Source organism: Musca domestica, unplaced genomic scaffold, assembly GCF_030504385.1.
Source record: "Musca domestica strain aabys unplaced genomic scaffold, Musca_domestica.polishedcontigs.V.1.1 222, whole genome shotgun sequence".
In the NCBI taxonomy this organism is placed as follows: domain Eukaryota; kingdom Metazoa; phylum Arthropoda; class Insecta; order Diptera; family Muscidae; genus Musca; species Musca domestica.
The window spans coordinates 277,074-290,345 of NW_026712264.1; the positions used below are offsets into that span (position 1 = coordinate 277,074).

Consider the following 13,272-nt stretch of genomic DNA (forward strand, 5'->3'; position numbering starts at 1 on the left):
TCAGTTTTTCAGAGTCATCGCCAGAGTGCAGTTGAAAGTTTCTTGCATTGAAAACAAGTGAAAGTATTGTGTTGGCAACAGATCAGTGATCTATTTTATACATTTCTGTTTTGTTTTTATTTGTGCAATTAAATTTAATATTTAATCAGTTGTTGATTTTTTGCATTTAAATTAATCTATCTTGTCATCGGTCACAATGCCAATTGTCCAAACAGGTAAGTAGTTAGTGGACAATGGAATCTAATCTAGAAACATACATACATTCGTATAAACATATATATGGCAATACATATGTGTGTTTGCCAATGTTTGTGGAGTGCGTTTATGTTGCGATCATAAAGTAATAATTTATTGTGTTTGTTGTTAGCATTACAAAGTGTGGGGGGTTTATTTGAATTTATCTCAAGGAATTTGTGTCGTTTTAAAACAAAGTGGGCAATATAGATTATTTATGACAATAACTCGTGATCTCTTACTAGTAGAAACACCAAAAACAGCATTTAAATTGTGATGTGGTTTGAAAATATGAAACTGTTGTTAAATATTTTTATGAGCTGGAGAGAATAGTTTCAGAATAGTATAATGTCAGAAAAATACAAATTTTTTATATTAGAAATATCCACAATTATGATTCCTCCCAGAAAATATATTATTGCTAGGACAGTCTTTAAAAGTAATCGTAAAACTGATTGTTTTGATAATTCCATAATATTTGCATAAAAATGCAAGGAAATTTCTCTTATAGTCCCCAAAATATATTAATAGTTCTTAAAGGACACTTTTTGAAAAGTCAACATTTATTGCTGGAACGATCATTAAGGAAATATTTAAAGAAAAAATCCAGAATTTTTATAAAAAATATATTAAAAATTTTATAAAATATTTTCAGGAAAAACCACATAATGGCTTCAATAGTAATCAAAAAAATATAAAAAATAAATATATACATAGAAAAGAAAACGATACTTGACCTAACTGTCCTCAATATAATTCTTAGAAAAAGTTGTTCTGAAAATCCCCAAAAAATATTTCCAGAGAAATTCCGTACTCCGGATAATTAGATAAAGCGACAATGATTGCTTCGATAGTCCCACTATTTCTTCAATCAATCACTGATAAATTCGAAAATCCCTCAAAAAGTATTCTCCGAAAAATCCTGAATGAGGATACCAATATTTCACGAAAGTACTCTTCAAAAAATCCACACAAAAATATTCTTCGAGAAATGCACGATTATAGCTCCAAAATTACTCTAAATACCTTAAAAATGTTCTTCGAAAAATCCACGATTATTGTCCGAATAGTCTTCCAAACAAAAAAAAAAGGAATATACCACAAAAAAAAAAAACAACGATTTTTTGCCGTTACTACTCCGATAGTCTTCCAAAAATATTCTGAGAAAAATCTACGACCATTCTTATTATAGTCCTCTAACTTTTTCTTTAAAATGCGCAATTATTGGGTCAATTAACCACGATTGTCTTCTAAATCTATTCGTAAAAAATTCGACGATTATTACTCTGACATCCCCCACAATATTACTTAAAAAATTGCATGGTCATAGCTTCGATAGTCCTCCAAAAATATTTTTAGAAAAATACAAAATTTATTTTTAAAAACTCCACGATTATTGATAGTTTTCAAAAAATATGTAAAGAAAAAATTCAAGATAGTTCCTCTGATAGTTATGTGCTAAAATCATGGAAAAAGTTAGTAGTGATCAAAATTATTAAAAACAAAAAAAGTTTTTTCCTCGAAAATTTTTTCTTTGGCAGTTTTTAAAAGTATATTGTAGACGAATCCATGATTATTGATCTGATCTTTCTTTACTAATATATTTAAAAAAAATTTCGATTATTGATCTAATAGTCCTTTATAAGTATTCTAATACTTCTTAACAAGGAATCCAAAATAGATTTTTTAAGAAATTCATGTTCTCATAATCTTCCAAAAACTATTCTTTGAAATATCCACGAATATTTATGTGAAAGTCCTTTAAAAGTATTTTTAGAAATATATCTGATAATCCTCTAAAATTCTTCTTCAAAAATCCGAAATTAGGGTTTAAATATTCCACGACACACTGGAATATTCCCAATTTTTATACCCTACACCAAAAGGTGGTAAGGGCATTATGCCTTTGTTCATTTGCTTGTAACAGGCAAAAGGAAACGTGATAGACCTTTGATTGTCTGCATAGAATCACATTCGATGTCGATTTATATATGTCTGCCCTTCCGTCGATCCGTCTGTCTGTCCATGTATTTTGTAAACAAAGTACAGGTCGAATTTATTGCCCGATCCAGATAAAATTTTGCACAAATAATTTGTTTTACCCAAGGACGAACCCTATTGAAATTGGAGATAATCGGTCAAAGTTTAGATATAGCTCCTACATATATCTCTTTATCCGAGTTGCTTTTTATTGTGCACCAAACGTATAATATTAGCCCAAATAGTATGGAATTTTGCACATACGACCAGATTAGGTCTGGAAATAAGTATGCGAAATCGGTTCAGATATAGCTATAGCTCCCATACATATTGTTATCCGATTTGTTATTTGGAGAAATATATCAAATACAACTTAGAAATACCTTTGCTAAATTTTATCGACATCGGTTCAGATTTGGATATAGCTTCCATATATATCTTCGTCCGATTTGCCTTTTATTGTGCACCAAACATGTAATATCATTCCAAATGGGATGGAATTTAGTACTTACGACCAAATTGAGTCTAGAAATAAGTGTGCAAATTTGGTGAGAATTGGTTCAGATATAGCTATAGCTCTCATATATATTGTTCATCCGATTTGTTGCAATTGTCCTGCACAACCGTAATATGCACTGCGTAGTAACGATATTCCGGGAAATATATCAAATACAGCCCAAACTTTATCGAGATCGGTTCAGATTCGGATATAACTCCCATATATATCTTTATCCGATTTCAAGTTAGTTGTACACCAAATGGGTAATACAAGACCGAATTGAAAAGGCACAAATGCCTAGGCAAGTTTAGTAGAAATCGATTCAGGGGAGAATATTCCCCTCATATATTAGTTCCTTTGGACTTTAAATTGTAACTATAATCATAATTGGTATGATTTAGTTCTCACAAATTCTCCATAAAACCTGTTTTTGTTATGTGAAGCTCTACTTAATAAGTAAAGTGATGTAGGGTATCATAGAGTCGGCCCCGCCCGACTTTAAGACTTTCTTTACAGGTTTCGGATAGTTTTTTGAAAAATATTTCTTGAAAATTCACTGTTCCGATAGTCCTCCAGACAGACAGATAGTCTTTTAAAGATATTTAAAAAATACTCGATTTGTCTAGTCATTCAAAAATAATCTTTGAAAAGTCCTCTAAAACTATTTCAAAAAAATTGAAATCAGCCCTTAGAATAATATCCTATAAATCCGTAAAAATTGCTTAAAATGTCGTCAAAAAATATTCCATGGTTATTGCACTGAAAGATCTCCAAAAATCTTTCGTAAGAACTTTCGTAGAACCCATTATGACCTACATATACCAATTTTCAGACAAATACGTGAAAAAATGTGGCAAAAATCATCAAATTACCGAATATCGGGAGGTACTGTTATATGGGGACTATACCAAAACGTGGACCTATAATTACAATGACTCGCCACACGAACTAGGACCATTATGATCTACAACTACCAATTTTCAGAGAAATTCGTGAAAAAATGTGTCAAAAATCATCAAAATACCGAATATTGGGAAGTACCGTTATATGGGGACTATACCAAAACGTGGACTTATACATACAATGTTTCGCCACACGAACTAGGACCCATTATGACCTACAAATACCAATTTTTAGACAAATCAGTGAAAAAATGTAGCAAAAACCATAAAAATACCGAATATTGGGAGGTACCGTTATATGGAGGCTATACTAAATCGTGGACCCATACATGCAATGTTTCGCCACACGATCGTGATTTCAACAGACAGACGGACATCGCTAAATCGACTTAGAATTTTATGCTGATTATGAATATATATATATACTTTATTGGGTCTACGACGAATATTTAAGGATGTTACAAACGGAACGACAAAGTTAATATACCCTCCTTTCCAAAAATGCTTACAGAAATCGATAATGGCCTAAAAAATATTCATAGAAAATGCTGGGAAATCCCGATGGTTATTGCTTCGCAGGTCCTTCAAAAGATATTCCTTTAAAAATCCAAAATAATTGCTTTGAAAGTCCTTTAAAACTATTCCTCCTAAAATCCTCGATTATTGTTCTATTAGTTCTCGAAAATGTTTCTTAAAAATACGTCAATGGTCCTCCCAAAAAAAAAATATATATATATATATCTTTAAATATATATTCTTTAAATATATTTATTTAAAAAATATTCATAAAATTTCCACGATTATTAAGTTACCAGTGATCCACTTTTTTTTGGAAAAAAATTCCTTAAAATTTTTAATAATGTTTTATATATCTGAAAATATAAAACATTTTTAAGAAATCTACAATTATTAGCAAACATTCAAAATTAGATAACAACGTTCCAGGGGAGGTATATGACAAGGTAATAAATCAAATGCTTTATCATTTGCAGATAAAACATTAACATTAAGAAACGGAAAATTAGAACAATTATCAAATCATATACATACATACATTTGTATGTGCTTTAAGATCAAGAAATTTTAATCGAAATATCTGTTTGTTTTCTTCTTTAATTCACAGTTTTGGGACCCATTGATCCAAATCTCTTGGGTCGCACTCTCACCCATGAACACATCGCGCTGGATTTTGAGGGTTTCCACTGTGACCCACCAGAGGATTTCAAACCATTTTTGGAGGGAAAATTGCGTATGGAAAATTTGGGATTTGTTCGTCAATATCCCTATTCGAGCCGTGACAACACCCGATTCTATGATGAGGAAACTCGTGTAGCTGTGCTGAAAGACATCGAATTGTATAAGAAATTTGGTGGTGGTACCATTGTGGAAAATAGTTCGCATGGCTTGAAACGTAATATGGAATTTATGGTGGAGGCCAGTAAAAAGACGGGTGTCCATATTGTGGCTGGCACGGGACATTATGTCCATGACTTGCAAGAGAAAGATCATGTCGGCATGACTGTGGAGCAAATGACAGATTTATATTCCAAGGAAATTATCACTGGTGTGGAGTTGGAAGGTGTTGGCATGGTGAAGTGTGGTTTTATCGGCGAGGTTGGCAGTGTTTATCCCATTCATGGTAAGCAAACGACTACGTCGAAATATTTACTTGTACCCTACGCCACAAGAAGGTCTTGGTATTATGTCATTGAGCATTTGTTTGTAACACGCAAAAGGAAACGAGATAGATCCAAAGTTCATTTTGATGATCTGTATAGAATCACATTCTGAATCGATTTATGCATGTCCGTCCGTCCGTCTGTCCATGTATTTTTATAAACAAAGTACAGGTCGCATTTATTGTCCGATCCAGATGAAATTTTGCACAAATCATTTGTTTGACCCAAGGACGAGCCCTATTAATAATAGGTCAATATTTAGATATAGCCCCCATATACAGGGTGAGATAAAAAAACTGCAACAAAGTCAAACGCCATAATTTCTACATTTTTTTTTTTTATTTTATGAATGAAAGCAAAATATGTCGGAAATAGCATCAAATTTTAGAATATGTTTAGATTTGTTAGAATTGGACACCTTTGGCACGAATTATGACCTTCAAACCGCCAATAAAACCGTCACACGCTGTTCGAATGTTGCTCTGCGGTATTTTGGCCCATTTCCGACGAAGCGCTTGCTTGAGGCGATCGACACTTTGGTATTTTTTTAGTGCCAACCTTGCTTTCCAAAATACTTCAGACACAATAGTCCAACGGACTGGTATCCGGAGATTTTGGTGACCATTGTCCGCTGGAAATGAAGCGAGGAACCTCATTTTGAAACCATTCTTGGGTGGCACATGCTGAGTGCGATGGTGCTGAGTCCTGTTGGAATGTACAAGGTCTGCGGCCAAAATGTTTGCGTGCCCGAGCCGATTATACCCCTTCATAATATTTTCGTTTAAATTTAATTTAATCTGATACCACGGTCGATTCATACAAGCAGAGAGCGACCATCGGCTGTTATGGCGGCCCACTCCATTACCATAGCAGGCGCTTGAGTTCTGGTGGCCAACCGAAGGTGAACATTTTCAGCTGACCTCTTTGGCAAGTTAACACGATCATTTTGTTCGTTTACAACCTGATGGACAACGAATGTTTTCTCGTCGGAGAAAAACAAATTCGGCAGTTCACCACTTTAGGCCAAGCGAAGCAACTCTGTAGCTCTTCTGAGTCTATTTTCTTTCTGTTACGGTGTAAGTTCTTGCACTTTTTGGAATGCCAAGGGCTTTACACAGAGCTCATTTTTCAATATTTGCCAAATGGAATATGGCGATATGTTCAGCTCACGAGCCATTTTCGGCTACTGCGACGCAGGTTTCGATCAAGTCGCTTCTTTACTTTTGGAACCATTTCTGCTGATTTAGCTGTTCACATCCGTCCACTTCCTTGAAGTCGGACTACGCTACCAGTATCGCGGTAACGAGCGATGGTACGAGTCACAAAAGATTTATTCACATTTAAATGTTGGAGTGCTGTAACCATAGCCACTTGTGGTTTACCAGCCAAATATAAAGAAATCACATTATTAAATTCCATCACGAATACCTTTTTTCTGGAAAATTCTCACCAAAATGCTTTTGTACGCTTGTAAACAATATAATGAGCTGTCACTGCCATAATTTTAACAGCAATCGGACGAGTGGCTTAGAAATGACAGCAGTCTGAAGTTGGTTGCAGTTTTTTCATCTCATCCTGTATATCTTTGTCCGAATTGCCTTGTATTGTGCACTAAACATTTAATATTAGCCCAAATGGGATGGAATTTGGCACTTTCGACCAAATTTAGCCTAGAAACAGTTATGTCAAATTTGGTGAAAATCGGTTCAGATATATATTGTTCATCCTATTTGTTATATTTTTAATTGGTTATATGAAGTCTACTAAATATGCAAAGGGGTGTAGGGTATCATAAAGTCGGCTCCGCCCAACTTTTTGTCTTTCTTTAGTGATTTTTATAAACTTTCTTTTATTCCACCTTGTCCAATCTAACTTAAAGAAATAGTTTTTGCTTTGAGCTTGAGGTTTGGGGTTCCTTTATTTATTTGCAATATATCAATTCATTTCCTCAAGCTCAAAAAATTGTTTATTCAAATTTTATAAATTTATTTAATGATTTATTTATTCATGTATTTAAATACGTATTCATTTATTTATTCTCATTCCTTATATTTTCTAGATTTCGAAAAGCGCGCCATTAAGGCCACCGGTGAGATTCAGGAAGTCTTGGGTTGTGGTGTCTCCTTCCATCCCGGTCGTGATGCTGAGGCTCCCTTTGAAATTGTCCGTTTGTATTTGGAAGCTGGTGGTAAGGCATCGAAATGTGTGATGTCCCATTTGGATCGCACCATTTTTGATATTGATCAGCTATTGGAATTTGCCAAAATGGGCACATATATTCAATACGATCTTTTCGGTACTGAATGCTCTTTGTATCAACTCAATTTAACCGTGGATATGCCTTCGGATGCCCAACGTATTAATAATCTAATGCGTCTGATTGATGAGGGCTATGTGGATAAGATTCTCATGTCGCACGATTTGCATACAAAACATCGTTTGGTAAGTAATTGGAATATTTTTTACTGTCGTTTGTGAAAATATATTAAGAATTTTCGATTTCTTCTTTAGACCTCCTTCGGTGGTCATGGCTATCATCATGTCCATATGAATATTTTGCCACGCATGTTTGCCAAGGGCCTGTCCGTGGAGCAAGTTGAACAAATGACTGTCACCAACCCAGCCAAGTGGTTGGAATTTAATATTTAAGAAGCCTTAACTGTCCTTGATACTAATGTGTATATTTAAATATTAATTATATTTTAAAGGTTGTTTTACTCGATTTATGCTCCATACTTATAATTAACCTCTTTTCATTATATATTTTGTAAAATGTATTAATATTGATATATACATATTCTCGTCGTTAAAGTTTTTAATAAAACTCCAAGAATATCTAGTCTCCAAAAACAAAACACAATGTCATAGAACCAGAGTTGCCGTACTTGATCTTGCACAGAAATTTAACACCTTTTTGCCAATAATTGCGTTATATCACTCTTTGTTTAACAATATTTTTTATTCGGAGGGAGCCTGCATAGACAATTTTTTGTCATAGACTGTAGTTCCAATCACAAACTCTAAATACAATTTGAAACAACTTCTGTGAATGATGCCTCTAAAATCATCAAAATATCCAATATCGGGGGTACCGCCGTATGTGGGCTACACGATTATCGTGACCTATATAGACATTTCTCTTCTCAGGGGTAAAGTGCTTAGAAGCAACTTCTAGTATAGATGTTTAGACAATCATCAAAATTCCGAATATAGGGAGGTACCGTTATATGTTGGTTATACGATATCGTGGACCTACAGGGTGATATAAAAAAAACTGCAACAAAGTCAAACGCCATAATTCTTACTTTTTTTAATTTTATTGAATGTAAGCTGCCCGAATGTTGCTCTGCGGTATTTTGGCCTATTCCTGGCGAATCGCTTGCTTAAGGTGATCGAAACCTTGGTATTTTTAGTGCCAACCTTTTTTTCCAAAAAACTCCAGACACAATAGTCCAACGGATTGGTATCCGGAGATTTTAGTGGCCATTGTGCGATGGAAATGAAGCGAAGAACCTCATTTTCTAACCATTCTTGGGTGGCGCGTGCTGAGTACGATGATGTTGGGTCCTGTTAGAATGTTTAAGGTCTGCGGTCAAAATGTCTGCGTGAGCAAGACTTTAATACACCCTCCAGAATATTTTCGCGATAATTTATTCTGATGTCACGGTCGATTAATACGAGCGGAGAGCGTCCATAGGCTGTTATGGCAGCCCACATCATCACCATGGCCGGCGCTTGAGTTCTGTTGGCCAACCGAAGGTGCACATTTTCAGCCGACCTCTTTGGCAAGAAAACACGATAATTTTGTTTTTTTTTACAAAATGCTGGACAACGAATGTTTTCTCATCGGAGAAAACCAAACTCCGGAGTTCACCACTATCGGCCAAGCGAAGCAAATCTATAGCTCTTTTGAGTCTATTTTCTTTTTGTGGCGGTGTAAGTTCTTGCACTTTTTGAAATTTCAATGGCTTTATCCCGAGCTCATTTTTTAATATTTGCCGAATAGAATATTGCGATATTTACAGCTCACGAGCCATTTTTCGGCCACTGCGACGCGGGTCTCGATGAAGCCGCTTCTCTATTTTTCGAACCATTTCTGCTGATGTTGCCAATTTCTTCCGTCCACTTCCTTGACGTCGGGCTACGCTACCAGTATCACGGTAACGAGCGATGGTACGAGACACAAAATATTTATTAATATTTAAATGATGGAGTGCTCTAACGATAGCCACTTGTGGTTTTTCAGCCAAATATAAAGAAATCACACTATCACGCTTGAATTCCATCACGAATAACTTTTTTTCTGGAAAATTCTCACCAAAATGCTTTTCTACGCTTGTGAACAATATAATGAGCTGTCACTGGGATAATTTTAACAGCTGTCGGACGGGTGGCTTAGAAATTACAGCAGTCTGAAGTTGGTTGCAGTTTTTCATCTGACCCTGTATAGTGCCTTTGACAATATAACTGACAAGCATCAGAGCAATATTTCTGTTAAACCAATTTACCCTCAATCGAGTTATTAGGTCTTTCCAAACTGTTCAAAAACTCTATTAAGATGTGATCGTATCGGATCAAAATATTTTTCGAAAATTGTTTTGTCACGAACCTTTACTGTAAATCCAGAATGTACTCAACCTCTGACTAACCTATATCCCGAAATTTGAAAAAAAAAACATGTTTTGGGCTTTAAATCGCACTCAGTCTGGGTTTATGCAAAATATGTAGTTCCATAAAACATAATCTTAAGCGGATGACGTCAAAGACAAACATATTCTACGTTAAATTTTAAAATTAGTCACCAAAGACAAACAAAATATTTATTTACACTAAATACAAACAAAATATTTAAGTAAATGTTGCCGAAAAAATCACAAAGATATTTCCCTTGCATTTTTTATTTGATACGTGAAAGTAATATAAATTACCGTTTAAGACGAACAGGGAACAGTGTCAAGGGAAGATACATTCCATTCCTCTAACAATTTCCCATTTCTGACTATTCTCATGTAATTAGACCGATTAGTGGCTTTTCGAAAAAAGTCTGCTGTAAATTTGCCTTGATTCAGAAAGTGACCCTAATTTGCCACCAATGCGCAACACCCGCAACAATTCTACCTTAGATGTAGTGATTTATCAACTATTCAACGCGAAAAATCCTTATTTCCGCTTTTTCTATAGTATTTTCATATCTGTAGAAATTCCATAATTTCTGGGTTTATTATTATTTTTTTTTAAAACAATAGAAGCCCATGACAAAACTACAATATTTTCCCTAACATGTGGTGAAAACTTCATGCAAATAGCTCCTTTCATTGCTGAGTTATAGCGATTTGAATTTTGGTTTGATGCCAAATATCCCTGCTATTCGATGCTGTTTGCCTGATACTTGAGATTGTCACCACAATGTTACTGAAAATCTCAAAAAGCTACAAGAAAGTGGAATGTTGCCAGATTTACTACCAAAAAATTATATAGTTGAGAAGTAATAATATGGAGCATACTCTTAGGCGTCAGATGTTTCTCCTTTGTGATGTTGCCAGATGCATTATTGCAAAGATGTCCAACATAAAACAATATGGAGCATACTCTTAGGCGCCAATTATAATTCTTAACAAAATGGACAAACTCACTGTTTTTCTTTTTTAATATTTTATGTATGTTTTTATTTATTGAAAATAATTTTTTATATATAATAAATTTTATATATATCATAATATATTGTGTTTTTTTAATTGTAGTTTATTGCATATTAAATATATATTTTGATTTTTATTGTAAGTTTTCCCTTAAGATCTTTTTTGTTTTTGTTAAAATATAATATTTTTTAAACATAAGCATTTACATTAAACAAGAGCAAATCAGTAATAAGTTGGTTCTCTTTATACAAGGAAAATAAAAAGAGTTTAAAACAATTTTACTTAATAACTAATTAAAAACAAACATACCACTTAAGAATTTATAAGAATTCTATCAACAAAATGAGAAATTCGGGTGTAATTTAAAGATACACAAGATGCGTGTTACTTTTAGCATTGATTGCAATTTGAATACAATTACAATTCGGAGTCGAGATACAGAAAAGAGGTAAGGGAAATTTCATGAATTGACAATTGAATTTTTTAAGGAAGGTAATGAGATTAGGTCTAATATTCTTTGTTTTTTAATTCAAATTTTTCTGTGCTCGACTACCGTGTCAGGAATTTATATAATATAAAATACAGGGTGAGATGAAAAAACTGCAACCAACTTCAGACTGCTGTCATTTCTAAGCCACTCGTCCGACAGCTGTTAGAATTATTCCAGTGACAGCTCGTTATATTGTTTACAAGCATACAACATCATTTTGGTGAGAATTATCCAGAAAAAAGTTACTCGTGATGGAATTCAAGCGTGATTGTGTGAATTCTTTACATTTGGCTAGAAAATCACAAGTGACTATTGTTAGATCACAGTTGCCGTTGACAAATGAGCTCGGGGTAAAGCCATTTAAATTCCAAAAAGTGCAAGAACTTACACCGTAACAACAACAGAAAGAAAATAGACTCAAAAACGCTAAAGATTTCTTCGCTTGGCCACCTAAATCTTCGGATACCAATCCGTTGGACTATTATGTCTGGAGTATTTTGGAAAGCAAGGTTGGCACTAAAAAATACCAAAGTGTCGATCACCTCAAGCAAGCGTTTCGCCGGGAATGGGCCAAAATACCGAAGAGCTACATTCGGGGAGCGTGTGATGGTTTCATTCGTGCCAAACGTGACCAATTCGAAAAAATCTAAACTTATTCTAAAATTTGATGATATTTCCGACATTTTTTGCTTTCATTCAATAAAATTTAAAGAAAAATTTAAACATTATGGCGTTTGACTTTGTTGCAGTTTTTTCATCTCAACCTGTATACATAAAATAATAAAAATTGTGAATAATAATATGCATTATACATAATAAAACAAACAAAAATATATACAGTCTGTCAAGAAAATGTGTTAAAAAATCAGATTTAATTGAAAATAAATTACAATTGCATAAGAAGAATTATGCAGCACTTCAAATGCGTACTTCAAAAATCATTCATGTGCAAAATAGCCTTGCAGTCTTTCAAAAAACAAAAAAAAAAATGTATTCAAGTCTGATTTAAATGAAAATAAATTAATTATGTTAATATTAATTTATTTTTAAGTTGTTACTGCATTTCATTATCATCCATTCAATTTAAGACACCTTGCAAATATTTTTGTTTTCTGATTTCGTCTTAATTTCGGGTTTGTTTTATGGTTTGGCACATTATACAAGAAAAAAAAAATTATATAAAATATAAAAAAGCACACACACACACTAATTTAATTCAAAGATGATTTTTATAAAAATTGTTACTCACAATTACAATTTTTTTGTGTTTAACCTTTTCAATACAATATTGGGTTAATATAGTAGTAAAATGCTTTATAAAAAATATGATTGATTATTTGTTTTTCAATTTCATTTTCCTCATCAAAAGAAACATTCGTTGCCTTTTTATCAATTGCATTGGGAAACATTGCTTTCAGCCTCCATTAGTTGGGCGGTATAGATTTCGATTTTATCTTTGTTTTCAAATTTCATTCTCTCAGAGTATTACTTAATAATAGCTTAAATATTAGTTTTATACTTAACATTTAAAAAAATTAAAAAAAAAATAAACACATTTTTAAAAGCTTAAATAATAACAACAGATATGCAATAACACATATTATATAAGTAGTATATGTACGACGAAAAAAAATTAATGAATTTTATAATAATATTTAATTACAAATGTACTTACAACTAAAAACATTGATGAGTGAGATTTCATTACAAATATGAATGTTATATGCATGTATATTTGTTTTTGGGATGTGATTGAGTGAGGATATATTTTTATATGCAAGAGTATATGGATGCTATGATTATTATATTTTGTATGTATATAAATGTAAAGTAATGAGTATGGTGTCTA

At 33.2% G+C, this 13,272-nt stretch overlaps 1 protein-coding gene across 1 annotated transcript; it reads left to right on the forward strand.

Annotated features, from left to right (window-relative positions):
* Positions 1-8,071, forward strand: LOC101890186 (phosphotriesterase-related protein). Its single transcript, XM_005180087.4, has 4 exons — positions 1-215; positions 4,739-5,254; positions 7,354-7,736; positions 7,806-8,071. The coding sequence occupies exons 1-4, from the start codon at positions 197-199 to the stop codon at positions 7,941-7,943; spliced, it is 1,056 nt and encodes a 351-aa protein (XP_005180144.1). The 5' UTR covers positions 1-196; the 3' UTR covers positions 7,944-8,071.
* Positions 8,072-13,272: the final 5,201 nt, after the last annotated feature.

Bases quoted from the DNA above. Each gene is read 5' to 3' on its own strand.
- LOC101890186 (XM_005180087.4), top strand. The intron at 5,255-7,353 runs GTAAGCAAACGA...TATATTTTCTAG, and splicing joins CAGTGTTTATCCCATTCATG to ATTTCGAAAAGCGCGCCATT. The intron at 7,737-7,805 runs GTAAGTAATTGG...TTTCTTCTTTAG, and splicing joins TGCATACAAAACATCGTTTG to ACCTCCTTCGGTGGTCATGG.